Source organism: Stereum hirsutum (assembly GCF_000264905.1).
Source record: "Stereum hirsutum FP-91666 SS1 unplaced genomic scaffold STEHIscaffold_2, whole genome shotgun sequence".
Classification (NCBI taxonomy): Eukaryota; Fungi; Basidiomycota; class Agaricomycetes; order Russulales; family Stereaceae; genus Stereum; species Stereum hirsutum.
The window spans coordinates 1,776,616-1,804,278 of NW_006763132.1; the positions used below are offsets into that span (position 1 = coordinate 1,776,616).

Genomic DNA, 27,663 nt, shown 5'->3' on the forward strand with positions numbered 1-27,663 from the left:
CCACACTCTCGGCCAAGCGCTCGCAGAAGATGACGTCATCTTGGCAATCAGATCTATTTGCTTGAGTGGCACTGGAAGTGCAAGCGCCACATTGAACTATACAGTTAAGGATGTAGCTGGCAGAAAACCGGTCCCAAGTTCTAAGCTGCGTGTAAAGATATCAGCATGCGGGCCGCGTTAATTTGAGTTACGCAAATACTGACCTCCTGAAGCTGAAAGTATATGAGCATTTACCGGCACCCACCCGTCACATTCACCCACTCTCATTATCGGCAGTCGCGCAACCATCCCGCTTCACAGCACTCTGTTCGGCACCCTGACCCCATCGGCTACCAACTAGGATACCTAACCGCCGCGGATCGCTTACACAGTGCTTGAGTACAAACGAGAACGCCACTGGACCAACAATCGTGCAGATCAAGACTGCCCATACGCCGATGAGGTATACGTCCTGCGAAATGACAGTGGTTGACGAGGAGGGATTCAGCGAGGAAGCGTATGCTACTTGAAGAATAAGAATCCTATACCATGGCAATGTAGTTTAGAATAAAGGCAAAGAAGGAGTAAGAGAAGGAAGTAATGGAAGAGAAATTACTGACCCGATCTCCCCTCGAGCTACCATTGCTGCGCCGAGCATAATCGCTGGTGCCACCGACGCCTTGCCGGGCCATATTACTGACCATCTGGCCCTCTTCTTCCCGCCGGGATTGACCTTCGTCATTGTTGGCTTTTCCCTACCAGCGTGTTCACGAAGTTCGTTGGTGTCTTCTGAGGCTGCTGCAGGCACACGGCGAAGACGTATCTCAGAAACCGGAATCCATACGCCGACTAGTAATTTCCCGAGTGTCATGAAGATCGAGAACACAAGTCCTTGCCAAAGTCTCCGCGCGGTGAAGAGGTCTAGAAATGGGATCCTGGAGAGCTCGAGGATGTCAACTATGGTACACAGTGTCATGTATGAGGAGTACCGGTAATAGCACATACGAGTAACCAATCGAGGAAAAGAACAGCGGGGCAAAAATCTGCAAACATGGCCAGTCATTCAGAGCGCAGCGGACACGAAACGACGTGGCTCACATATTCTTGCACAGGTCCCACATACGTCTTGAAAATGGAGATATACGTTTCGCTATCAGGGGAGCTGGGAAGTACAGCGAGCATTACTCCAGCTAAGAATGCCCCGAGCAGGACCGTCGTCCCAATGTAGCTCGCACTGGAGGTTTGGAGCCGAAATCAGCCACTGAGCGGATGATACTTGCGGATTGGACACTCACATGGCTAAGTGAGCGCATAGAACGCACATACCGACGAACATGAACGCATTCGGCCCAATTCGAACGATAAACCGCTCAACAAATCGTCCATACACCGGCCGCACAATAAAATAGGTGACTGCTGGGCTTATCACTGCTAGAGCGATGCTCGCCACAATTGGATGGCCGATGGTCCATCCGATATTTGTATTATCGCCTTCTCCGAGGGCCGTAATGACGCTGCAAGATTGACAGAGTGAGCAACGGTAGAAATACTGAATCACGAAAAACATACGACAACAGGACGAGAGCAATGATATCGTCGATAAGAGCAGCACCAGTTAATACACTACCGAGGCGCACGGCTCCCAGGTCAAACTTGCTTGTTTGAGATCGAAGGACGAAGAAGGTGGTGCCTAGGGAGGTTGACGCGAGCGCTGCACCCTGCAAAACATGTGTGAAAGCGATATGAGAAGCCGAACAGAGTCACCGATACTTATAACACATACGCAGGAAAATGCGTCAAGTTGCGGATAGCCAAAAGCAACCGAGAGAATGGCGAACGAAAACGCGATTGGTAGGAGAACACCTGTGAATGCAGCGACGGTTGCGAGAGGAAGAGCGGGTATAAACAACTGTGGCGTAAAATCAAGGCCTCCTAAAGAAGTTCAAGGAGTTGATAAGCAAGACACCCATAGAATTTTGACGAGCGCGGACCTTCAAAGACGATGAGAACCAGACCCCAGTATCCCACAACCAACCATGTCTTCTCCCAACTTTCATCCAGGATACCTGCCAAGGGAGAGCCGTAGATAATTCCAAGTGCTACTTCACCTAACAGACCAGCCGATAGTATGAAATCCGCAAGCCATCGAGATACTTGAAGAAGGTATAAAAAGGATGCCACGGTCAGGAGTTGGGGGAGCGTCGGCTCCGTGTAAATGATGTCAGAGGACGACATGCCTGCAGTGTCCAAGAGTCAGCAAATCTGTATGGAGTATAAACAGAGATACTAACCATCGGTACTGCCTCTCACAAACACAGTGGACTCTTTAGAGGAAATAGCGAGTTTGAGATTGTGGTGCCGGTGAGAGCTGAAAGCAGGCTGAGGCTGCTGAGGCCTGCTGAGGCTCGCGAAGACACGAGAATGTAGATTAGATTAGATCTACCTCGTAACTTATCTTTGGTTCGAGTTCATAAGTTACGTAAAGGCCCCACCTCCGTGTCTTTTTTTTTTTTTTTTTTTTTTTTTTTTGATTCAACGAATTTATATAGCGCCGGCAAATTGCCAGGGGCGCTTTGTATGGTAGGTAGATACATACAAGAAGAGCAATTGTCGACTGAGTCCGTGAAAGTGTGTACCTACTCAGAATACTGTCTGTTATTTTGAAAGAGAAGTATCGAACGTTCAAGTGATGTCCGACGGGACGGGGGATATGAGACACAACTATCGTAGAATGGCCGTGCATGAAGACAACAGAGAAGAAACCCAACTACTTCTTCTTACTCGATTTCGCCTTTTTCACTGGTGGCGGACCATCAAAAGGAGAATCAAACACCCCTCTGTCTTCCGACGATGCCCCAGCCAAATAGTCCTCTACTCGGGGCCTGGTAGGGCGATTGACTTGGGAGGGAGCAGGTGCCCCCTTCTCGCGAGACTTCGGTGGTGAGCGGCGGCTAGGAGCATGCTTCCGAATCCACTCGGAATCCCTCCGATGGATGAAGAAAGCACACTCCCGCGAATCAGCCCGGTGTGGCCCACCGCAATTGTGGCACTTTGGTGCATGCGAACACACACCCGTTGCGACAGGGGATGCCACACACGAGGGACAATGTCGATCCCACCTCCGTGTCAACAGACTCAACATCAATCATTCCAACTCGCCGACGTGTCATATTCTCTTTCACAACACGACGACCCGGATATCAGTCTGCGAGAGGCGATCTTTCTATACTACCGGACCCCCAGTCTATCCAACCTTCAAACAAAGTCGCACGAACGCGAGCGTGTCAGTCTCCTGTTATTGTACTGCAGGTTTGATCTTGGTCGCCATCCGCCGTCTTCCTCAGAGCATCGGCGCTGAACGCTCATGTAACCTGACCTGCACGTATACAATATGTATCGAGAGTTATGCCTGCCGTCACCCGAATAATACAACACCCTCGAGCTGCATTCGTCGCCGTCCTTCCCTCAAATGGTCACGGATCTCACAATACTAAGCCCCCTTGCAGCACGAAGCGCATCGCCGTGCAAGCCATCTCTAGATCGTATGAATGTTTCTTATATCATCCACCTTCTGTGTCTTATCCGGAGAAGAAGATTACTGCGGCTTTGGAGGAGTACGGCTTCATCATCGTAGGGTGGCCCTAGTTTTCCATGAATCCGACTTCTATGCAAGCTGACGTGCCATACTCATGCGTTAGTTCCAATAGCTCTCGCGCTAGCTCTACAAGTCAGGCTTCAGGTCTGTACAAACACTCTGGCGACAAAGATCGAAATTGCCATCCTTCCCGATCGGAGCAAAATGGCTCATGGTGTTCAGACTCTTGAGAAGAAGGTTGTTTGAGCGAAGCAGGAGCTTCTCTTGTGGACAGGTCCATTGGTAACTTTGGCAACCTCACGATCCTTGTTTCACAGGTATACGCCCTTGTCTCTCTGTCAAAAAGGAAAGCGTTTTGGTGAGAGCCACACTGTTCGACCTCACAACTGCCCGCCCATACAACCGTCATTTTGTTCCCCATACAGGGGGATCGTTTCGGCGTATTCATCAACCGTCGCATTCTTATGGAAACCTCTCTTCTGGCCGTCGAATAATTATGGGGTCATTGGGTATTATTCACCAAGTTGGTTCAGTCTCTCTGTCTTCGAGACAGACCTGCTACTAGGTCCCATTTCGCGATCGGCCGTAGTCAGTTCTCCCCGCATAGGCGACAGCAACTGTACTGCATGTCAGACCAAGACAACGACCTCGAAGAATATCGATATCCCCGACATCGAAATCATGCTGGTAAGTCCTCTCGCGCCTTGTATCCTGACTTACACCCAATGCATTCGGATGACTTATGCTTGCAACGAGGGGCAATTAGACCAGCCCCAAAGCGTGTTCAGCTTTCTGAATGTGGTCCTATGCTCCGAAAGCAAAGGCATTGTTCGACCCTTGTCATCTGCTCCCCTCGCCCTCCTAAGGATCCAAACCGGCCGGCCAACTCTCCGCTTCTTCTTACAGCGTTTATCAAGAAATGTATCCAAGCTCTGGATTACCCGATTGGAGAATGGATCCAATGGGCCCTTGTACCCGACGGAGACGATGGCACATCAGCGGCGTGGAGCCCCAAAAACACAGAACGACGTACCGCCACTTCTCGACGCAGGATAGCGCCCGGGCCCGAAGATTCGTGCAATCCGAATGGTGGAGGGGCCGTGGACGAACAACTGGGAGTTTATGGGGTAGTCGGATTGAGAGCCGCAGATTCCTCTATATTTCCAAGAGTACTTGCAAGCGCCAGCTGTTCAGTGGCGGAGAAGTATACGGTTCTGCCTTGAATGGATGGCAAGGTTGTGACTTCCTTGCTCGAAAGTGCCAAGCGTATTATTTTGGCGCCATGATGCCGTGAATGAGTGCTCAGCGCTAAGCAGCGGCACTCAATGTTCGAGCCAAGTGAATGTGGTAAATTTGGCCCATCGCAGGAAACGGCCATTCTTTGCCCAAGAGAAGTGTCTAGTTTAGTAGGTGGACCATAGATTGAATGCTGACATCCTTCCAAATTCTGAATAAGGTCCCACATTACCGGATGCTCAAACCACTACCCCAAGCTTTAATAATATCTCTTCTCCGGTCGCACTGACTGCAGAGCAACCAGTATAGGCTTCGCCGGCGTGCCCCACCGTGGCATCATCAGTGTGCGAGACACTTGTGTTATGGCGTCCCGATGTTCCATCCTCTGCACAATCTATACCTATGGAATTTTTTTTTTGACTTGATTCGGTGCTCATTGACCCTGTATATTTCCAGCCACAACCGTTACTTGACCGTTACTGAGTTGAAGTTCGCCGGCGCTTGTTTCGGCGATTACGAGTCATCTCGGGACGGTTCCTTTAGGCCGTGCGGGAATAGGCGAGAATGAATGGCGCATGGGGACACGTCAACTACTTTCATGGACACTTCTTCAGCACAGCTAAGACTTGAAACTTGAAGGCTCCGAACTTGGTGCTCGGTTTGAAGGTGACTCCATCCTTAGGCGGCAGTCCCGCACACGGAGCACAGGCAAGGCCCTGGCACGCCTTCTCTCACGAACGTAGGGTATAAGTGACTTCGCTCTCTGGCCTCCGTCGACTACCTTCTGTATCTCTCTGGAGCTCCCTCACTACATCATGTCTACATCCGCTTCCTCCACACGTGAACCTAAACAGACGGAGAAGGACGCTGAGGTCAATATAGGTCTAGAGGGAGGTGCTGATCCTCCTCCCTATGAAACAGATACCCTGTCACATTCGGTCCGGACAAGAGTCGCGAGGTATGTCATAACATAGTCTCTTCTCCGAATTTTGCGATTTGTATCTATATTGACGATGCATTGAAGATCCGTCAAAGGTTACTTCTTCCCGGTCGACCCTCCGCCTCCAAAAGCCAGTGTTGACGATGCCGACTACACTCCCGAAATGCACGCTAGCTTTCTCAGCAATCTGACCTTCGCCTGGCTTGATCCTCTCATGAAACTCGGCTTCGCACGCCCACTCGAAGCACCCGATCTCTGGAAATTGCAGGACCACCGCTCGTCTGCCGTCATTGCCGACAAAATCCTCAATTCCTTCGAAGCTCGTCAGGCCAAGGCCAAGGCCTACAATGCACAATTGGCTAGCGGCGAGATTCAACCCGCGGCCAGCAAACGTCTGTGGTGGAGACTGACAAGAAACACGGAGCAGAAGACGGAGGCATGGAAAGCCACACAGACAAAGAAACCAAGCCTGGCTCGATCGGTGAACGACAGCATCGGTGCTTGGTTTTGGTGGGGCGGTGTCTTCAAGATCGTCGGAGACATGGCTGAAATCACCAGCCCATTGCTCATCAAAGTATCCCATCTTCACTCTTCTTGTGTTGCTGGCATTCAGTTAATTCGTTCTCCCTAGGCTCTGATCAACTTCGTCGCCCTTTCGTTCACTGCGCATCAACTTGGTGAGGCCGCTCCTTCCATCGGCAAAGGGATCGGCTACGCCTTTGGCCTCCTCGCTTTACAGACCATCGGCTTCCTCGCGAACCACCACTTCTACTACCGATCCGCTTCATCCGGTGTCCTGGTTCGCGGTGGTCTCATCACGGCTATCTATTCACGCTCCTTACGCCTGACGAACCGCTCGCGAGCCACGATATCCACAGGCCGTCTTGTAAACCACATCTCCACCGATGTCACCCGGCTCGATTCGTGCTGCCAATACTTCCATCTCGTTTGGACCGCCCCCATATCCATCATCGTAATTCTCGTCCAGCTGCTGGTGAACCTAGGACCTAGTGCTCTGACAGGTCTGGCAGTCTATATCTTCCTGGCGCCTGTTCAGGCAGTGTTCATGACGAGCTACATCGCGATGAGAGGGAAGATCATGGCGTGGACGGACAAAAGAGTAAAGACGTTACAGGAGATGTTGGGAGGCATGAAGGTTATCAAGTATTTTACCTGGGAGATTCCCATGATGAAGAGGATTGGAGAGTACAGACGAAAGGAGATGGGGTTAGTTCATCAATCCATGCGCTAGACATGTAACCACTAATTTAATCATCTTCCCGTTCTTCCCCCCCCCCCAGATATACCAGATCGCTGCAGCTCATTCTAGCGGCCAACACTGCCTTAATTTTGTCAACGCCTACCATAGCCGCTATGGCCGCCTTTCTCGTCTACGCGGCGTCAGGCCATTCTCTCAATGCCGCCAATATATTCACATCTCTCAGTCTTTTCAATCTCCTACGCACCCCGCTCACTATCCTTCGTGAGTTCGCACCACATTGTTTCATCTACGGTCTTCTGTGCTCATCGCTCGATATTTCGTTTTTTAGCGATGTCCCTTGGCTTCCTCGCAGATGCGCAGAACGCAGTCTCCCGCCTCCAAGAGGTCTTCGAAGCCGAACTCGTCACCGAAAACTTGGCTATTGAACCATCTCTCCCAAATGCAGTCGAAGTCAAGGCCGCATCCTTCACATGGGACGTCGGCCCCGCAGACACCACTGAACCAGCTGGCACCACAAAACCTGAGACGCGCGCTTTTGACATTCAGAACATTAGCTTCTCTATTCCTCGCGGCTCCCTAACAGCTATCGTGGGTCCTGTTGGATCTGGAAAGACGTCGTTAATCCAGAGTTTGATAGGTGAAATGCGGCGGACGGATGGGACTGTGAAATTCGGCGGGAGTGTGGGGTACTGCTCGCAGATTGCATGGATCCAGAATGCGACGATCAGGGAAAACGTATGTTTTGGTAGGCCTTTCGAAAGCGATAGGTATTGGAAGGCAGTCAAAGATGCGTGTTTGGAGACGGATTTGAACATGTTTCCGAATGGGGATTTGACTGAAGTTGGGGAGAAGGGTACGTCTGAATCGTGATACCTCTTAGATCGTCGTCCAGAGAGCTGATATACGTCTGCAGGAATTTCGCTTTCTGGCGGACAGAAGCAGAGGTTGAGTATCGCACGCACCATCTACTCAGATTGCGACATCATGATTTTTGACGTAAGTCTCTGTCTCTCGCCCATCAACTTTATGAATGACCGCTCTCGTCCAGGACCCCTTTTCCGCCCTCGACGCACATGTCGGCACGTCAGTCTTCAAAAATATTCTACTTAACGCTACACAAGGGAAGACTCGCGTTCTGGTTACCCATGCCCTCCACTTTCTACCTCAAGTTGACTACATCTACTCGCTCGCGGATGGCCGAATTGCCGAACATGGGACATACGACGAGCTTATGGCGCGAAACGAGGGTCCGTTCTCGCGTTTCGTCCATGAGTTCTCATCCAAGCACGAGAGAGGAAATCAACAGAAGTCGGACGCTGTGTCTGAAATGGAGGGCGAAAAGGCCGAAGATGACGAACAAATCGAGGAGGTAGTCAAAGGAGCGCAGTTTATGCAAGAGGAAGAACGGAATACGGGCAAAGTTAGTTGGCGCGTGTATGAGGCATTCCTGAGAGCGGGCAATGGACTGTTCCTCGTCCCTGTTCTGTTGTTCACGCTGGTGATAACGCAAGGGACGCAGGTAATGTCCTCATATTGGTCAGTAATTCAATTTCTGGGTGATCATTGAAGTATACATGCTGATACTATGACTAAGGCTTGTGTATTGGGAGGAAAAGTTCGTCGCTTCACCTATACCATGACGTCAAAAGTAACCATGCTCACCTCCTCCTAGCAAATGGAACAGGCCCACGGGGTTCTATGTATGGACCATTGATCCTAGACGGTCCACTCATCTCAGTCGCTCATTTTGTTTTTTTCGCAAAACAGATGGGCGTTTATGCCGCACTAGGTGTCGGCCAGGCTTTGACGAACTTTGTCATGGGGATAGTAACCGCATTTACCATTTACTTTGCAGCTCAGCGACTGCATCATGTTCGTCAAATTCTCTTTGTGATGAAGATAATACCTGACATGTTATCTAGGATGCTCTCAAAAGAGTCATGTACGCCCCAATGTCCTTCTTCGAGACCACTGTGCGTTGAAGGATACCCTTCTCGACGTTGACCAAAGTCATGACTATTGTTTTGGTGTTTCTAGCCTCTTGGCCGTATCATGAACCGATTCTCTAAGGATGTAGACACGTTGGACAACGTCATCACGTGTGAGTCTCAGGGACGATTGCTTTCCTTCTGATATTACTGCCGTCTCACAAGCTTTACCATCAGCGTCGCTTAGCTCGTTTCTTACTATGGCCTCCAGCGTAATCGGAGCTTTCATCTTGATTGCCGTCGTCCTCCCGTGGTTCCTCATCGCAGTCGCTGTCTGTGCCGTGCTGTATGCCATGGCGTCCATGTACTACCGCGCCAGCGCTGTTGAGATTCAGGTATGTTTATTGCTAGTTATTGGCACAGACTACTCTGATCGATGGATTATATTCGACAAACCAGCGTTTAGGTGACTACACCCCACGATGTAAAATGTGACAAAATGCATAACTTATCGTCCATGTTGTCTAGATGCCCTCTTACGTTCTTCCTTGTACTCCCACTTTTCTGAGTCCTTAGCTGGTCTTGCAACCATTCGTGCATATGGAGAGTTCGATAGGTTCTATCGAGAGAATGGAAAGCTCGTCGATATTGAAAATCGGTGAGTACATTACGCTCGCTGTCGTATTGATCTTTTTTTTTGATGTGCCCTTGCTCGTTAGCGCGTACTGGTTAACCACAGTAAACCAGGTTTGTCCTTCCTCTCTCAGAAAACTCTGAGCTCACATCAACATTGACTTCCGATACACCAGAGATGGCTTGGCATGCGTTTGGATTTCTTCGGGACAATCCTCACCTTCGTCGTTGCAATATTGTCGGTCGGAACTCGATTCACCATATCTCCTGCTCAGACAGGTCTTATTCTCTCTTATGTCCTACAAGTGCAAATGGTAAGTCGACCTCTGCCTGGCCTCGTGATGATCTCTTCTAACCCGCACACTTTCCGTCAACTATCGATCCCCAGTCCTTTGGATGGCTCATTCGTCAATTGGCTCAAGTTGAAAATGATATGAATGCGGTCGAGCGTATCGTTTATTACGCCGAAAAGGTCGAACAAGAGGCGCCACATGAAGTTGCTGATCATAAGCCTCCGCCATCTTGGCCGTCTGCAGGAACCATAGAGTTGAATAGTATAGCTATGAAGTATAGACCCGAGCTGCCGCCTGTGCTCAAAGGAATTACTCTTTCAGTCGCGAGTGGCGAGAAAATAGGGATCGTGGGCCGGTGAGTATGATCAATTTTACTTCAGACCCATGGCAGGATGTTGACTCAATGGCCTCCGTATATGACTTGCTACAGCACGGGTGCTGGAAAGTCATCGATCATGGTCGCACTCTTCAGGATCGTGGAAGCGATGTCCGGTTCCATGATCATTGATGGTGCGGATATCTCGAAGTTAGGACTGTACGATGTGCGGAACGCGCTCTCCATCATCCCCCAAGATGCTATCCTATGTATGTCATACATCCTCGTACTCTGTGCCTCAGCTTCGTCTCTGATCTTAGTCGGGTAGTCTCCGGAACCCTGCGTAGCAATATGGATCCCTTCGGATTACACGACGACGCGAAGCTCTGGGACGCACTCAGACGGTCATATCTCGCGGACGACCCGAAACATGCTCTGCCGGACTCCGATCCAGGCGGTGGCACAGATCCTCCTACAAGACGTACGAACCGGTTCCATCTCGACAGTAAGGTGGACGAAGAGGGTGGGAATCTGTCCGTGGGTCAGCGCTCGCTTGTCTCCCTCGCACGGGCTCTCGTGAAGGACAGCAAGATTCTTATCCTGGACGAGGCCACAGCGTCAGTAGACTACGAGACGGACAGAAACATTCAAAAGACCATAGCGACTGAATTCCAGGACAGAACTATCTTGTGCATTGCTCGTACGTTCCATTCCTCTACATAAGATTACGATGGCTTACGCGGATTCCGTAGATCGGTTGCGTACTATCATTGGGTATGATAGGATCTGCGTGCTGGATGCCGGTCAAATCGCTGAGCTTGACACCCCTGAGAATCTTTATCATGTCGAGGGCGGTATATTTCGTGGTATGTGTGAGAGATCGGGAATTTCGTTGGATGACTTAAGGCGTGCGGCATCGGATGATAGTAGAAAAGAAATCGAGGAGTCGTGAGCTTCCACTCATGCGATTAGACCAGGACCCTGCTACAATACCCTAATGGCTTGATGATACATCCCTGCTTATTTCTGTTCAACCGCTCATGTCCTGGGTCACCAGGTCTTGTTCTGACATTACGCCCGTCACCCTGCACCGTATGTCGACGTCTACACGGTACCTGCGGAGACAAATTCCTCTTTGTCATTTTCTCTCCACTAGCCTAGCTGATCTCTAACCTGGTCGATGCATGGAATGTCTACGAGAAGGAGCTCCACGTCTTGACAGGTAAGAATTGATCATTGCTCTGGAACAGTGCCGTTATCCTCCGAACAGAGGCGCAGAGACAAGCCGAGAAACGTCCAGTCTTGGCAATAGTACGAGGTCCTTGTGACGATTCGAGTGGGGTCGCTCATCACCTAAAGTAATATGGCGAGTACACTGGAATCGCAATCTAGCGACGAAGGCGGCCTCATGAATCAGATATTTCGAGCCGTCTGCGATTCCTGTCATTTTTTGCATCATGACAATGGTTCGTATCTTTGCCACACCAGTTATAACATGAAGGGAAGCCTTGTAAGTCTCCATGCGCATGTCACTATGATGAAGTACGACTGTTTCATATCATTTATAGTTAGCTGTATATATATGCCTAGCAATCGTGCCGCAACGCTCCATCCATACTGACCAGTCTCTCTGTCCTCCCCACTCAAATCCCCCCACATATTAGTATCTAGTAAGCTACCCGACGTTCACCACATCTATACCTTCTCATGATGCCCATATACAGTCCGGTATACATAGAACCACAATGTCGACGAAGTTCGTTCAACATCGGCTTGGCGGATGGCTTCCCAACGATCAGGCCGTTCTCGAATCATGGCTGGCGAAAAAGATAGCCCAAGTCGACCACCCCAAGTGGCGTACCCATCAGCCTCTGGCTCCCGTCATACAAGACTTCCAAAGGTTCATCGAAGAGGACCCGGTCGTTTACGTGGGCTTCCACGAGATGTTCGAGCAAGTACCCCACAAGCCTCCTTACAATAAAGACCCCACTGGCAAATGCCAGGTGTGCCATTTTGTATCTTGTTCTTTTTCAATGCATGCTGGTCTAAACGTTTCTTCAAGGTCCGTGACTATAAGCTGATGCTGAAGCTTTTCGACCAAATCATTCGTGAAGCGCCCGCGTTCGAAGACAATGACTTTGTTGGTTTCCCGATCAATGCCATTTTAGAATGGTAAGTTCAGTTTACAATCTCAAGTATGCCCTTCGTATGACTGACTATCTCGTATATACTTCAAGGCCAATGGGCACGGACGCTGGACTCAGAACCTTCGTCCTGCAGAAGGTTAACGAGCACTTCCACAAGATGTTTGACGTCTGGTCCGCATTCCTCTTGTCGGAGGAGTCATGCTACGTCCTCACCAGCGAGGATAACGGCTGGTTCGGACCTGGCGCTTCTATCGCCATCCCAGACTTTGCTGAGACCTTCATCTGCAATCCAGAGGCGCCACACTACGGCTTCACTTCCTGGGACGAATTTTTCACTCGCCTATTCCGCCCAGGAGTTCGCCCGTTCGCCCTTCCAGAACACGACAACGTCATCAACAGTGCGTGCGAGTCGACTGTATACAAGATAGAGTACAACGTCAAGGAGCATGACTGCTTCTGGCTCAAGGGCGAGCCGTACTCGCTCGAGCATATGTTGGGCGGTCACGAACTCGCCAGTCAGTTCGTCGGTGGTACAATCTGCCAAGCTTACCTTAGCGCAACAAAATACCATCGTTGGCACAGCCCCGTCAACGGATCAATAAAGAAGATTGTCCAGATCCCGGGCACATATTACGCAGAATCGCCCGCTATGGGCTTCAGAGATCCCAATGGACCTGACCCTGTTGGAGCGAACGACTCGCAGGCATTCATCACCGCCGTCGCCGCGCGTGCGCTTGTGTTCATCGAGGCGAACAATCCGGACATCGGGCTGATGTGCTTTGTGGCTGTGGGGATGGCGGAGGTGTCGACCTGTGAAGTGACCGTCAAGGAGGGTGAGAAGGTGGCAAAGGGGGACCAGATTGGAATGTTTCACTTCGGAGGATCGACTCACTGCTTGATCTTCCGTCCAGAGACCAAGGTTACTTTCGTTCCAGAATACCGTATTCAAGCTGATGTTCTCCTCGGTGCCGCGATAGCGACCGTCGAGTGAGGGTTAGTAGACCCAGACATGTGTACGAGAATCCATGCCTGACCGACGAAATTCTTCGTATTGATGCTGTGTCATGACGCTTCGTTATATACACGGATATCGGTGTCTTACTTTGCTCTGCTTCTTTTGTATACTCTCGCATCAGCGAAATGTGCCCCACTCTCGATTACGAGTCCCGGAGTCCCAATATAAATACAGTCAGTGACGACACAATCTTTGTGACAGCAGATCCTAGATCCGTTTCATTTGTTGTTGTAATTCATATGCAATGGAGAAGTACGCATGGTAGTTGGCGACCTGCGATCGCGTAGAGGTTCAAGTGCATGGGCTTCTTCTAGATGTGTACCCTGCAGCGTATTCGTGCGAACGAACTTGCGAGCGGAGGTTAAACTAATCCAGGTCAAGTTGAGGGCAAGCATGCCTAACATCAGGGCGGTCTGCGAACGGGTAAAGGAGCAGATATAATGCGATTAACGGAGAAGATGGGCGCAGTAAGTGGAGCAAATTTTGGATACGTACGCAGACTGCGACTATGACAATGCAGGATATAAATCCTGATCCATCGCTTGCGACGTCTGTATGAAAAAGGGTGGTCAATGTGGGTGGAAGGAAAACTGATTTTCGAGATGAAACTCACTGATGGGATAGTTGATGGAGGTGCGCAATGCAGGCATGGAGAATAAGGCTACAAAGGAGACGTCAGTCCACAAATATGATCTCATCCTTAAAGATAATAATGAGGATAGTACCTGTGAGAGGCAATGAAGAGAGAACCTCCAAGGGAACTGATCTCCATTCTTGAGTGGCTTGTTCGGGTTCGTCTTCGTTTAGAGATCCACTCGAGTTGGCGGGAGCAGACGCGATGCCCCTCTGGGCATTCCCAGACTCCGAGGGTGACTTCTGGTCAGAGATCCGTAGGAGGATGACCCAGACAGTGAGCATGATCACCGCAAGAGTGATGCACCCTGCGAATTACGGTTACGACGTGCTGATCGGAAACGAAGTAGAAGAGCTCGAGCTTACAATTGACCACGAAGACAGCGACCACGAACACGATGAACGTCTGTGGGCGACTCATCCTCAAACTGATACCAGCGGGTGCACTGGTGACATTGACAGCGGAGACATCCAAGTTCCAAGAGTCTCCGCTGCCAATGAGAACATAGGGCACGATTCCTGTCACGGGCAAGGTCGAGCTCGTCGCAGTAGAGACCACGACGAAAGACGAAAAGATCTGGTACCTTCGCATGATTGTCAGGATGTGGACTTTCAGAGAGCTTGGGAGATAGACCACACACTTGTCTAGCGGAAAGGCGTTACCTGCTGACAACCTGTTTAAAATGACTTGGGCAAAGTCAACGGGTTCGACGCTGTTAAAAAACGGTACACTGTTCTGCCGGCTGTGTGGTTACTTCGTGAGGTCAGTATAATATCCTTCGACATAAACAGGACGCTGCCTTACGAGACAACATCGCTTGAACTCCATCCGTCGGACTGTGACGAGCCAGAAATTGTCGCTGCCGCATTGACAGAGGTCAGATCAACTGTGGAGCCATAATCTCCCGTTCCGTTGGTGAATGTGAGACCTTCCGTGTCGCTGTACAGTCGCGCACTCATGAATAAGCCTCGAATTTTACAGATGATAATGCACATACCTGTCCATAAAGACCGCGACAGACTGAGATAGAGTGCCACATCGTGTGTCGTGGAACAGTCTGCACAGTAATCTGATCCACAACCAAGTATTGCCCACATGAACTAGTGGAAGTCTCGTCAGAATCCCGAGAGAGAAGGGTCCAGGGGAAGTCGCTTACTTGGACCTGCAGGTTCGTTGTGTCCACCGACTCCACGGCACCTACACTTTTCAACAAGGTAAGCGTTAGATATCGAATGTCTCTCTGTCGCAGCACCTACAAAAACGCTAGAGAACTTACATCAATACCCCGTCCTGCCCATTGCCGAAGTTCACAGGCGAGCCAGGTAGTCCAGACGGCTTCGACCAATACTGAAATCTATAGATCGGACTGGTAATGACGACAAATATCGCTGTTATGAGCAGCATCTTGAAAACCCTCCCGGAGATGCGTCGAAGCAGCCGTCGTCGCATCGAGAGAGGAAGATGGGCTGGTACGCCATTCTTGAAGGAAAGAAGGGAGAGAACAGAGAAAAATGAGGGGCGTACGGATGAAATCGCTGGCACGTATTTATCGAACTGCCCAGCCTGGATTTGATTTTTCAGACGATGCTAGTGGGCAAAGAGAGCGTCTTTCAGATGGGCGAATTAATGACAAAGTGCGGGAATCATCATCACGGAACTGACCTAAGGAAACCAAGCGCCTAAACAGACTTCGACCCTTACCCATCACATCACCTTGGCCCCTTCCTGTAGCTTCCTGCTGAGAAGTTATTACTTCGGATGGTAATCCCATGCAGGTCGCTGGGATTTGAACATTGCGGTACAAGAGAACGGGCTATTCGGAAATTCGTTCAGCCGCAGCGACAAGTCCCGGAGAACCAAGGCTGTATCAACGTAGGGCACGATCCCAACAGATAAATTTGCGTGTTTGATGCATGTCGTTTCGGACAGAGTTGCCATTGACAGCGAGCTCAGAATCACCGAAACAAGGCTGCTACCATTCGATTGCCTGCTGGTCTTGAAGCCCGAGGTCAATCCCCGAGATCGATGAAGCTTGCAACGAGTGTCGACTCGCCTTAGGCTGCCCACACCTGAGGGTGCTGCATCGCTGTCTGAACTTTGAGCCCATGCCGAAGATGCTCCATTCGTGACTCTGTGGCTGAGTGGACCGCGAATGAACGGTGTTGCGCTACATGATAGTAAAACGGTTAGAGATTATTCTATTGAGATCAGAAAGAGAGAAATGAAGACAGTGAGTGCTTTCGAGACGCCCCGGGACAGTCAGGTATATAAGGACGAAGATCGATTCTCCCATCCGAGTCATTGACATGGCCGACGGTCGTGAGACTGTCTTTCTGTTCTCGAGATTCATCGAGGCGTTTTGAGAGAAGACCCGTTGCAAAATTGCTATGGGTCGGAGGGTTAGGCGCCCTCCAGGGCGACATCAAGTGACTGAATATCCATGTCTGACAATCAGAACATGAGATACGTCGACACTAGTAGATCCTGTGTCTAATAGACCTTATATGTTTCAAGTTTACTTGGAACTCGTTGGCGGAAGATTTGTCCGATCCGCCAATGAGCTTTCGTAAAAAGTTCCAAGTTTTGACTAACATATAAGCCCTAATGGCAGCGAAGAGCGGGAAGGTGTGATTAGAATCAGTACGCGCCAATCCAAGTTCTTGATTACGGCTGTGATACGTACCAGTTTGAAGAAGACCCGGCCTGTTTAATTTGACTCTACGCAATCTATGCCAAGGTATACCATGCAGGTGAGGAGACAATATATCACTGCGCGTGATTCAGCAGGGAAAGCCTGTCTGAGTATTTGGGAGTAATGTTGTTTTATAGTGCACAGGAGAACCCTAGAGAACCGCGATCAAGTGCTGGAGACTGATTGAGCGATGGGAGGCGGAGAAAGAACACGAAGTAGACAACAAGAACAGAGCTGCTTGGATGAGGATTACTACTTATGCATAAGCAACTTGAAGAGAGCTAAGAGTGTAGTGAGAGACAAGCATCAGGCTTCACGAAACTGACTCGTGCATCAAGAAAGATAATAACAGATACTACCCAAGCTAGCTGAGACGGATCCGATTCGATGAGTTTTGTACCAAGGCGCAAACTTGACTCAAGTCGCAGTTGTGGCGGTGTGGCGCTCATCCATAACAACCACAAACAGATGAGGCGCGCAACGAGGTGAATATCTAGGGGCGAACATCTCCGGTCATTATACCGCATCCTTCACCATGGCCCTCCTGGCCCCCATCATTTGTGACAATGGAACTGGATACTCGAAAGTCGGGTAAGACATCTGTATCTTTGACGAAATTCAGATCCATTAATCCTGAGCGTTGTGCAGGTTTGCGGGGAATTCGGACCCATCCTTGTAAGTCCAATGGCACCCTATTCCGGTGTATCGTCGACATGCATAAGTATCCTAATCTTTGCCGGTCGTTTTGCAATTCAGCGTCTTTCCAACCGCAATTGCTACTCGCGGACCAGCCGCACAGTCGGGCAGTCGAGCAGGGCCCGCTGTACCTTCAAAGCCAGGTCATCTTGCATCGAAGCGCGGGGTTGAGGACCTCGACTTCTTCATCGGCGACGAAGCTCTCGCGAATGCCAAAACTCCAGGCTACGGCGTGAACTATCCGATTCGTCATGGGCAGATTGATAACTGGGACTACATGGAGCGGTATTGGGAGCAGACGATCTTCAAGTATCTGCGAGCAGAGCCCGAGGATCATTACTTCCTTCTTGTGCGTATATTCCTGTGTTTCGCACTTTGAGTTGTTCCGACCCATGTTCTACGTGATGCAGACCGAACCTCCGCTTAATCCGCCCGAAAATCGTGAACAAACCGCAGAAATCTTCTTCGAGTCCTTCAACATCAAAGGTCTCTACATCGCTGTCCAAGCAGTTCTTGCCCTCGCAGCCTCCTGGTCCTCCAACCGCGTCTCAGATCGTACTCTTACTGGAACCGTCATTGATTCTGGAGACGGTGTCACCCACGTTATTCCCTGTGCCGAAGGCTATGTCATCGGCTCAGCCATCAAACACATACCCATCGCCGGTCGCGATATCTCCCAGTTCGTGCTCAACCTCCTTCGTGAGCGTGGTGAGATGGCCACTGTGCCTCCTGAAGATCAGTTGAAGGTCGCTGGTAAGGTGAAGGAGAACTACAGTTACGTGTGTCAGGATATCGTGAAGGAGTTTAGGAAGTATGACGCGGAGCCATACAAGCACTTCGAGAGATTCGAAGGGGAGCATTCTGTCACGGGGCGGGTATGTCTGTCTCTCCTCTATTATGTGTCGCTGTGCTTATGCAGCCACAGAAATATGGTGTAGATGTTGGCTACGAGCGTTTCCTTGCTCCCGAGATTTTCTTCAACCCCGAAATCTACTCGTCCGACTTTTTGACGCCACTTCCCGAGATCGTAGAAGGAGTCATCCAAGCATCGCCAATTGATGTTCGTCGTGGTCTGTACAAGGTACGTATCTACCGATCGCATGAACGCCCGATCTGCATGCTCAAATCTGCCACAGAACATCGTCCTTTCTGGAGGCTCGACAATGTTCCAGCACTTCGGCCAACGCTTGAAGCGTGACCTCAAGCAGATCGTCGACCGAAGACTGGAGGCCGTAGCCGTAGCTAGCGGTAGTGCTCAAAGGGTATGTTTATAGCTTCTTAAACCCAAACTCGCTGAGTAAAACTGACCCACTGCCTTTCGCAGTCGTCCGGTGTTGAGGTCGACGTCATCTCGCACAAACGTCAACGGTATGCCGTCTGGTTCGGTGGCTCTCTGCTCGCATCTCTCGTAAGTTCCTTGCTCTTTGTCTGTTTACATCTTGAGTGAAAACTGGGCTGATACATTCCGAATCGCATAGCCCGAGTTCTATACGTCTTGCCACACGAAGGCGCAGTACGACGAGATTGGGCCTAGCATTTGCAGGAGGTACCAGATATTCGGCAGTGCTACCTGAGAGATAAGTTGATGCTGAGCTTTGGGTTGGTAAAATATGTTGGTGGAGGACACGGAATGTACGTTTGTATTGGAGTGCGTTGAGATGGACTAGATACGGAGCACATAAGTATTGGCATGCGAAATGGAGAAATTGTTTTTGAATCCTCGTCTAAAGTCGTGAGGACTGCGCAAAGTGATCTTATGGAATGTCGCGGATGTCTTCCGACTTTAAAACAAATCGTTAAGGCTAGATCTTGCACATATCCCTCGAAGAGGAGTGTGATGCACTAGTCACAATTTGAAAGTACTGTGACAGCCTGGACAAAGCGCGCTCTCTGTCACACACGCGTCTTGACGCGTGCCACCACGACCTATAGAGTAGTGTGGCGACGAAGGTGAGTTAGCCAGGTGCTCAAGGATATTATACTCGCAATTGACACTATTTTGTGTGCTACATTCTTCAGAACCTGATATTACCACCTCATACTTTGAAAAATGACTAGCACACCAGCTCACAACTATGCCATACCTCCAATACCCCACCTACCCTCTCCGTCCCACTCACGCCACCCACGCTCGTCCATAAACTCATCCTTCTCCTTCGGCCCACAGTCGCTCGTTAACTCTTTGCTTGACGCAAACTCATCGACTGCTGACCACCCTGACCCGCTCAACCTTGACCCGAACCGGTCCATATTCGCCACATCTCCTCTTCGTGCGTCTCCCCACGGCCGTCGACGCGTCAAGGAAAGCGCGAGCAGACACCCTCTCGCCAATGACACGAACGTGTTTGGAGACTCGGATGAGGAAGAGGAGGAGGAGGAGATTGAGTGGGGAATGGTGGATAGGATGAGGTTGTGGCGGCACGATGCGCTCATGCAGCACCTGTACGACACTGCTGCGTTTTGGGGAGACAAGATCGTTTCGTGGACAAGTGTGTGGTTTGTTTGGATGGCTATTCCCTAGTGCTTACTATATGGTACCTTATAGACGATCCCAACGACGCGTTCTGGCTCGCCCAGACGTACTTCACCACACATCAATACTCCCGCGCCGAACGTCTCCTCACCCGCCCCTTCCCCGCCCATCGACCGCATCATCGACCATCAGCTCATGCAGGTAACAACTCACCGACGATGAATGGCTTCGGTTCTCCTCGTCCTGCTGCCGACACTTCGATGTTCGCACCTGCCCACACACACACCCAAACCATGGGCATCCCTTTCCCCAACCTCGACATCAAAGGCAAGGGTCGCGAGGTAGATCCACATGCACAACCACATCCGCTTCCGCATCTCCCTCAAAGCCACACCCAGCCGAGGTTGCCCGTAGGACCTACGGCCATGATAGACGTGGCGGCGGAGCAGCAGGAGGGAGTATCGAGGCTGGTTGATCTGAGTGTCGTGTGTAGGTACTTGGCGGCTCAGTGTCTAGTTAGGCAGGGTAAGTGGGCGGAGGCGACGGAGATGCTGGGCGAGGCGAATCCTTTCCGGGAATCAGGTGCGGTCATGTTCAGTAGTTCGGGGGATTTGCGTTAATTAAATCATTATTTAGGTAGAAGTGGCCCCGCAGTGGCCAACACAGACGGGGGCATCAAAGTAAGTAATGTTCGCGAAAGATCCATGCTATTCCATTCTGACTTCTTCTGGCGCCAGGTGGAGGCATCAATGTGTAACCTTCGAGGCCTACTTATGCTAAAACTGAACCGCGGCGACCAAGCCAAGGCCTGCTTCATGGAAGCCCTCGCTCTGGACGTCAAATGCTATGACGCATTTGAGCAACTCGTCAGTGGCGAGATGATGACCGTGGAAGAGGGTGATTCTCATTCCGTACTTCGTCCATTCATTGTCTGATTGTGTGCCCTGCAGAGTGGGAATTCGTCCAGTCGTTAGCCTACAAGACCCAAACGCCCGAAGATTCTGAATTTATACGACTCATATACACAGCGCGCCTACGAAAATACAAGCACGCGGAGGAGCATACCCTAGTGCGACGGAAACTCGTGGAAGAGTATGGGCTGGGCGATAATCCGGACATTCTGTTCAGCTTTGCGGATGCGCTCTATGCTGGATTCAGATGGGCGGACTGCTTCACAATTACCTCGAGGTACGGCAGCTCGCACTTGACGACCCAATAAAGACATTCTGAAGAGACTGAGTTGTTGTAGGATATTGGGTCTTGTATCTGTTCACGGACCGACGATGCCGCTACACATAGCATGCATGCACCATCTCAAACATCTACATTCACACCTTTTCGTCTTAGCTCACGAGCTTGTTGAAAGAGAACCGGAATCTGCGATTAGTTGGTATGCTGTCGGTGTTTGGTACCTTACACAAGAGAAATATCCAGACGCGAGGACATACTTCAGGTGAGACTTGCCCATCCCTTCCTTGCGCGGAAAAAACCAATATAACAAGTATTTGTTGTGCAGTAAAACTTCGCTGATGGATCCTCGGTTCGGACCTGCGTGGATCGCGTTTGCACATACGTTCGCGTATGAGGGAGAGCACGATCACGCTGTCACGGCGTACTCGACCTGCGCGCGGATGTTCACCGGGTACTTTCGTCTCCCGTTTACTCTCCCTTCTCGTTGTCCTAACGTTCCTTTTTCGATATTGCTGGCAGGTCACATCTTCCCCTTATGTTCGTCGGCATGGAACACATCATCCTGTCCAACTACGCCCAGGCGGATGAAGCTCTGAATGCTGCCCATTCGATGTGTGATGGCGATCCATTACTCGTGAACGAGAGGGGCGTGATGGCGTTCAACCATGGAAGGTAGGGTTCATCGTGTCGAATATAAGTCGTAGGCCCTTTCTAATAACATGATATCCCAGATATGAAGACGCCGTGACGATGTTCAAGCAAGCTATCGAGTTCGCGAAGGTGACGCAGACATCACAGACTGCGTGGGCCACGACGTATCTCAATCTTGGGACGTGTCATCGGAAGCTTGGGTGTGTAGTCACCTTCCCCTCCTTCTATCACCACAATATTCCTCAATACTCTTACTAATTGAACCTACATGTTGCGGCTAGTCAACTCGAAGAAGCCAGAGTCGCGTACTCGAAAGTGTTGGAGATCGACAGTCGTTCGTCGGCAGCTCTTGGTTTCTTAGGTCTTGTGTACCACCTCATGGATCGCGTGCACGAGGCCATCGTCAAATACCATGAAGTATGTCTACCTTTGCTCTCCTTCAATCACTCCACCAGATCATCCACACATCTCCACAAGTAACGCAACTAACCGCATCATCTCCATCTAGGCCCTCTCCATAAACCCCCTAAACCCTCACCACCTCGACCTCCTCAATCTCGCTCTCGAATCCACAACCATGTCCTCCTTCACCCCCTTCGGCCCCTTAAAACGTCCTTCCATCCCACCGGACGCCCTCTTCGCCGAACGCATGAAAGCCGTCGCAGCACGTGAACGATACCTCCGCCAGCAGCGCGAGGCTGCAAAAGCACAGGAAGACGAAGCGGGAGGGAGTGGGAATGGAAATGCGGGTGGCCACTGGAAGGGTGCGGGAGGAATTGCGGGTGGTGCCGGGGTTCCTCCGATCGTTCCTGCTGGGTTTACGGCTAAGGGAGGTGGTGTAGGCCCGACGGGGACCGGGACGGGTCCTGGAGGGAGAGTTTATGGGGTCATGGCCAATGGGATGTTGGGGCTCTTGCCACAGCCGGTGGTAGGACCTGGAGGGGGAGGACAAGCGCAAGGAGCGGGACAGGCTGCTGCTGCTGGAGGTGGATTAGGGTTGGGACTGCGTACGGCGCCAGAAGGGAGTACGATGCGTGTGTTACCTACCGGTGCCGGTGCTGGTGGAGGTGGAGGCGGGGGACCGCCTCCAAATTGGGGCACTGGCTACGCCCAGGGGGCAGGAGCTGGACCTTCGGGAGCTGGTGGTGCAGGGAGTGGCGGTGGTGGACTTGGGCGAGGTGTGGGAAGGAATGTGTCGGACGATGCGGCGATGAATATTGACCGGTAAACGTGACGTTGCTCAAAAAACAGCGGTTGTTCGGTATGCGTCATTCTTGTACTTTTGAGTGATGTACGTAGTTGTCTGAGTGTAGAGATTGATATGTACGCTTTGACAAACGGTCAAGTCCTGCGGATTATACGAAGGGACATTTCCTCTCAACGCTGAACTTTCGTGAGCAAACGAAGACGACCCGACGACCCTGTCCATGGCTTTGACCATTCTTCTTGCCGTGGATCAACTGGTACTTCCGGTAGGGTACGTCAGTGTGGGTCACATATGACAGTCTCCCTCTCCATCTTTCTGTTTCATAATGTCACGAGATTTGCTTGATATTTATGTGCAGACATAGTTATTCGTCCGTAAATCAGCTACGTTGCTCGCAAACAAAGCCGATGTACTGATATCGGGGTGGGTACAAAAGAGTAGATTAGTGGGACTAATGTACGCCATCAGGCATGGGAATTTCAACTAAGGCTGAATGAGGGTCGCCTTTTGCAGTGCCGCCGCAGTCTGCACCAACACACGGCCGTTCATCGTCGCTCCCGTCTCGAGTGTTGCAGACGTCGCGCCGAGCAAGATGCCCTCGAAGTGAGAAGTGCTACCGAGCGTCACGGAACCTGGGCAACATCAAGAACACGACGATATTAGTTCGCTATTCATTCGCACAGATAGAGGGAACAAGGGCAAGACATGGTCAATCGATTGAATGCGCACCGGAAACAACCCAAACGATGTTGCTCGCACTAGCGCCGCCAGCAAGGTTGATTCTGACACCTGCAGCAGAGGAGAGGCCTCCTGCTACCTGGAAAATCCATGCTGTGTGCGACGGAGTGTGAGAGGTAATAAAATACAAGCGAAGCAGAAGACATACTATCGGACGAAGTGCCAGATATGGTCAGCGTGGATGGGATGGAGACGGAGTTGGTCCACTTGTAAAGGCCAGGGGTGAGCGTCAATCCACCGATGTTACCTGTGTGCAGAAGAGTCCAAGGAGCGAATCTGATCATCAGCATCAGCGGGTCGTGTTTTGAGGCAATCGGAACAACTTGCCGCTGCCTAGATTGAGGAAGTTTGGATTAACACGATTCGCGGCGTCGGCGAAGGCTGTCTGCATATTTAAGACGGCGGTGGTCAGCTGGCTTGGGGTCGGCGATGTGAAGTCTGCGGCAAAAATTTCTCCAACGACTTGGAGTGAGGCTGCGAATGTACCGGTCCTGATGAGAGAGAATCCGGTAAGGGAGCTGGATGCCGCGGGGCTCACGCCGACGTTACCATCTAGACCTCAGACCATTAGTCTGAGAGGTGCAGACACGTAGAGGCAATGCGCACCGATGATTGACTGGGGTACGGTGGAGACCCCCGACTTGGCAAGAACAACGAATGTTCCCGCACTGCCGAGGGGAACAGCGGCTGGGCCTGCTGCCCGCACGACGGTAACGATCTGGGAGAGAAAGATCAGGGAAGATTTCAAGGAGCTGAAGGAGAGATACCAGCCCATACCGCGAAAAGGGTGACGAGAAACAATTGCATCGTTAGCTTTCAGTGTTGCGAATGAAGAGGGGATGAAGACTTAGGAAATGCGGGAACTCACTATATATACACTCACGTACAAGCGATATTCTCCAAGGACGATATTGATGTTGAGTGCAACGGTTTTTCATGTACCGACCAGTGCAAAGATTGAGCCGTGTATGCCTCATTTTGTTCCGAGCGTCGACTAAGATTACATAGCCACATCGAACGTGGATACATGCAATGGGTGATCATCACCCAGCCGTTAGAGAGCCGTGGCTGCATGCTAGCCCCACAATGGACAGAAGTGGAGTTAAGATTTTCATCAACCCGGCCCCTACCTAGCACCGACACGCTGAATAGTCATTTGCAAAAAATAAACTTGTGGAACACCGTGCCCTGGGTAACACGGCGTGACTTTATGAAAATATTGTTTCTTTGACGTACTACTGTCAGAAGTATCGATGAGTGTGTCTCGGATAGCTCGTATGCAGCAGCTCACCGGCATTGGCGATGCTTTGCAATGGCGCACCGTCTTCATCAACGAAGGTGTCTCATGTTCGATATTAGTAGAGTACGAAGAGAATGAAAATAGGTTCGAAGCCTGGCCGTCCTTTGGCCGCCGTTGGTTCTAAAGCACACCATAGTAGGGCACGCTGTCAGGCAGCAGACTCAGGAGACCAGATGCTGCGAGCCTAGCCTTGAAACCGGACTGCAGAGTAAAACAGTGGTTCCTGTGGACTATAAACTGCGAGTCCACTCTAGATGCGGGTGACAAGCAATGAAAGCCTGCGTTTCAGCTAGAGAGTCGGATCTCTCTGGTCAAGTCAGACTTCAGGCGCTAAAGGAATCTCCGTAGGGAGGCGCTTGATATGTGAATGTATCTTCAGAAGATTATGGCAGGTAACACACGAGACGATGAAAGATCTTTCGCAGCTGCAGGCTATCTTTGTCGGCAGCCCCGAGGCTGAGTGAGTCCTGAGTACATGAGAATAGGCCTGGCTCCACGGGCGAGATGCGAGGACAGCAAGTGATTGAAGACGGAACGTACGGCTGCGACTTGAAGGGAATGAGAAAGAAAGTGTCACCAAAGGTGCGGGGACCCGATAATTTGTGTTACAGCCCTTACCTAGTAGTACTGCACGCTGGTTCGCGCTCGAATCTGACCAGCTGAAAAAGTATGGCACTGCACTCATCTAGATGCGTACCGATGATTCTTGACAACGCGTGCGTTTCCGCCAATACAGAACTCCACCGACCAGCGCGCTTGCGTGATATTGTAAGGTCTTCTGGCCATAGTTGGAAGACCACCCAACACGTTACTGATTACCGCCATCCTGAGTCGAAGCCAGACTCCCAAACCTCACCCTGCACGCCCTTCTTCATCCGATCCCTGATATACCCTCTCGTCCTCCCACCATACGCACCCCCTGCGTCATCATCGGCGTCGATAGCTGAACTGCCCTCATAGCCCATCGCGTAGCCTAGACTCTTTCCCCCCCAGCCATATATGGGTCGCCAGAATCGGGCTGCTTTGCATTTGCGCTGATGCTTGTTCTTGTTATTTTTGCATGTCGCTTCGTTGGTCGAGGGCATGAGTTGCAAGCGCGAGTGCGAGTGGTAGAGACGTTTTCGAGAGCTTGAGGGAAGGAAGGTAGGCGTGGAGTAGTCCGAGATGGTAGAATTGAGTTGGATAGTGGGGCATGAGGAGGAATGAGGTTTAGGTTCGTGTGGCGAAGGCTTTAGGACTGGATGTTGCGAATGTTCTTTCTCTGCAGCAGGTGTTGACGTGGGGGCAAGCGTTGGACTTGATGTGCCTTTCGGATGTTCGAAGAGGACGAGAGACGGTGGCTCGGCTGAGAGTCTGTGATGTGCGTGTGCGGAGAAGACTTTGCGTTCTTCGTTCGGTCGAGGCTAGAGAGCAGAGTGTCAATAGCCGTTGTTCAGCACATCCCATTTGGCGAAGATAACAATCCAGATAAACTGACTGTGTAAGATTTCCTTGACTCTGTGATCAACCAGGAAAAGTCGACTGCTATTGATGTTGCCTTTGACGCTCGTTCTTCGGCTTCACCATCTGTGTCTTCGCATGGTGGTTCCCATACTCTATAGTCAAGGTCGAACCATATAAGATTCCAGGCCCGAGAGAGAGCAATTCGTGAAAAGGAATGGAATGGGACGCACATTCGTTCAGGTACAGGCGGGGGATCGAGGCATATCGGGCGTGGCGGAAGGGTGCTGCCCACAAGGCGAAATGCTATTTCCATAAAGTCAGTATGGCTTGATCATCCGAGGTACAATAAGATTCTGAGCACAAATAAAACACACAGGAAGCTATCGCCGGTTCAATGATGGTCGACCCCTCCTGCACCTTCGCCACATCTTCGAGAGCCTCAGCAACATTCGCCTCTTCCTTCCTACCAATCTTCCTCCGTTTTCTTGGTCGTTCCAGTATATCCCCTAGATTACTTTTAACGATTTCCTCAAGGGCACGTATCTCCTCGTCATTTTTTTTGGAATCATCGCAATGTTCAAACCCAGCAGTGATGCCGTCTTCAACCAGTGACGCGCGGGACACGAGCTCAGATTGTTGTATGAGATGGTGTGGGTTGGAGAAGCGAGGTCTACCGGGGATCGACATTTTTTTTTTGTCAAGAGTCAACAAAATGCACGTTATGAAGTTGCCAGGACTGGCAGCAAAAGCGAGAACAACAGAACCCGACAAGCCGGCGCTTTGATGCGAGGATATGAGCAGGCGTTAGTTCTCGCCACATTTTCCAAATCGGTCCTTGACGAAGCCTTTGGACAATACGATTGCCCTCCGGGCGCGACCTGGTCCTTTGTCCTCTATTAAATTGTCAACCGTTCCTACGTCCTCTTGTTTTATTTGTATGGCACGCGTACATGAAAAAGTCATGCGAGTTCTCTTGGAGTTCTCATTACACCACAGAAACACAGAGAACTAAGAAGTCACTTCAATGCAGACCATGTACGAAAGCGAGATCAGTGACTCAAAGGATAATACTCTCAGTCTCCGACAGGTGTTAGTAGTATTTTTCAACTCTGACCATACCTCCTACAAAGTAATATTGATGCAGGCGGGCCACTGCCGCGCCAGGGCTGCGCAAGCTCCGCCCAGCCGCTTCGTGGCCCGAAGTGGTTTTGTCAACCGATACAATCGTGAACAACTCTCAGTAATCAGTACTCAGTGATAGTGCTTATATGGTCTATCAGGAAAGCTTCACCAGCAGCCCAAGTCAATAGGCACACTCAGAATGTTTTAGACCA

General features: G+C 50.8%; 9 protein-coding genes across 9 annotated transcripts; 5 read left to right on the forward strand and 4 right to left on the reverse strand.

The window, feature by feature from the left end:
• Positions 1-52: 52 nt before the first annotated feature.
• Positions 53-2,332, reverse strand: STEHIDRAFT_72877 (Sodium/hydrogen exchanger). The gene is made up of 10 exons (XM_007299388.1): positions 2,271-2,332; positions 1,971-2,216; positions 1,763-1,911; positions 1,549-1,697; positions 1,275-1,493; positions 1,078-1,213; positions 985-1,022; positions 600-914; positions 204-521; positions 53-145 (listed from the first exon to the last, which is right to left on the reverse strand). The coding sequence occupies exons 2-9, from the start codon at positions 2,212-2,214 to the stop codon at positions 254-256; spliced, it is 1,518 nt and encodes a 505-aa protein (XP_007299450.1). The 5' UTR covers positions 2,215-2,216; positions 2,271-2,332; the 3' UTR covers positions 53-145; positions 204-253.
• Positions 2,333-3,778: 1,446 nt separating this feature from the next.
• STEHIDRAFT_107738 (uncharacterized protein) lies at positions 3,779-4,797 on the forward strand (the record flags this gene model as incomplete). The annotated part of the gene is made up of 4 exons (XM_007299848.1): positions 3,779-3,811; positions 3,892-3,932; positions 4,000-4,261; positions 4,393-4,797. The coding sequence occupies 4 exons, from the start codon at positions 3,779-3,781 to the stop codon at positions 4,795-4,797; spliced, it is 741 nt and encodes a 246-aa protein (XP_007299910.1).
• Positions 4,798-5,625: 828 nt separating this feature from the next.
• On the forward strand, positions 5,626-11,261 carry STEHIDRAFT_144532 (ABC transporter; the record flags this gene model as incomplete). Its single annotated transcript, XM_007299849.1, has 20 exons — positions 5,626-5,768; positions 5,835-6,324; positions 6,382-6,977; positions 7,052-7,233; positions 7,301-7,825; positions 7,886-7,968; positions 8,021-8,508; positions 8,567-8,587; positions 8,645-8,672; positions 8,740-8,844; positions 8,895-8,945; positions 9,010-9,073; positions 9,138-9,295; positions 9,422-9,558; positions 9,620-9,647; positions 9,710-9,847; positions 9,922-10,181; positions 10,257-10,411; positions 10,471-10,842; positions 10,895-11,261. The coding sequence occupies 20 exons, from the start codon at positions 5,626-5,628 to the stop codon at positions 11,092-11,094; spliced, it is 4,224 nt and encodes a 1,407-aa protein (XP_007299911.1). The 3' UTR covers positions 11,095-11,261.
• A 626-nt stretch (positions 11,262-11,887) lies between these two features.
• Positions 11,888-13,287, forward strand: STEHIDRAFT_128099 (phosphatidylserine decarboxylase-like protein; the record flags this gene model as incomplete). Its single annotated transcript, XM_007299850.1, has 4 exons — positions 11,888-12,145; positions 12,205-12,314; positions 12,380-13,208; positions 13,267-13,287. The coding sequence occupies 4 exons, from the start codon at positions 11,888-11,890 to the stop codon at positions 13,285-13,287; spliced, it is 1,218 nt and encodes a 405-aa protein (XP_007299912.1).
• Positions 13,288-13,540: 253 nt separating this feature from the next.
• STEHIDRAFT_136940 (uncharacterized protein) lies at positions 13,541-16,027 on the reverse strand (the record flags this gene model as incomplete). The annotated part of the gene is made up of 12 exons (XM_007299851.1): positions 15,992-16,027; positions 15,601-15,925; positions 15,215-15,545; positions 15,095-15,140; positions 14,936-15,038; positions 14,743-14,877; positions 14,579-14,691; positions 14,304-14,521; positions 14,030-14,245; positions 13,918-13,965; positions 13,800-13,855; positions 13,541-13,717 (listed from the first exon to the last, which is right to left on the reverse strand). Coding segments are annotated over exons 8-12 (552 nt in total), but the record flags the coding sequence as incomplete, so codon positions are not given.
• Positions 16,028-17,164: 1,137 nt separating this feature from the next.
• STEHIDRAFT_118268 (actin-like protein Arp3) lies at positions 17,165-19,049 on the forward strand (the record flags this gene model as incomplete). Its single annotated transcript, XM_007299852.1, has 8 exons — positions 17,165-17,221; positions 17,279-17,305; positions 17,387-17,675; positions 17,737-18,201; positions 18,252-18,407; positions 18,463-18,588; positions 18,651-18,734; positions 18,805-19,049. Coding segments are annotated over 8 exons (1,300 nt in total), but the record flags the coding sequence as incomplete, so codon positions are not given.
• A 327-nt stretch (positions 19,050-19,376) lies between these two features.
• STEHIDRAFT_91117 (TPR-like protein) lies at positions 19,377-22,987 on the forward strand (the record flags this gene model as incomplete). The annotated part of the gene is made up of 11 exons (XM_007299853.1): positions 19,377-19,815; positions 19,872-20,381; positions 20,436-20,479; positions 20,537-20,696; positions 20,750-20,987; positions 21,049-21,252; positions 21,316-21,441; positions 21,510-21,662; positions 21,722-21,841; positions 21,923-22,058; positions 22,150-22,987. 11 exons carry the CDS (start codon positions 19,377-19,379, stop codon positions 22,867-22,869), a joined length of 2,850 nt encoding a protein of 949 aa, XP_007299915.1. The 3' UTR covers positions 22,870-22,987.
• A 344-nt stretch (positions 22,988-23,331) lies between these two features.
• STEHIDRAFT_50071 (antifreeze protein) lies at positions 23,332-24,361 on the reverse strand (the record flags this gene model as incomplete). The annotated part of the gene is made up of 5 exons (XM_007299333.1): positions 23,332-23,480; positions 23,578-23,679; positions 23,735-23,862; positions 23,910-24,138; positions 24,193-24,361. 5 exons carry the CDS (start codon positions 24,359-24,361, stop codon positions 23,332-23,334), a joined length of 777 nt encoding a protein of 258 aa, XP_007299395.1.
• Positions 24,362-25,590: 1,229 nt separating this feature from the next.
• On the reverse strand, positions 25,591-27,088 carry STEHIDRAFT_136942 (uncharacterized protein). The gene is made up of 4 exons (XM_007299854.1): positions 26,704-27,088; positions 26,560-26,632; positions 26,364-26,481; positions 25,591-26,289 (listed from the first exon to the last, which is right to left on the reverse strand). Exons 1-4 carry the CDS (start codon positions 27,014-27,016, stop codon positions 25,702-25,704), a joined length of 1,092 nt encoding a protein of 363 aa, XP_007299916.1. The 5' UTR covers positions 27,017-27,088; the 3' UTR covers positions 25,591-25,701.
• Positions 27,089-27,663: the final 575 nt, after the last annotated feature.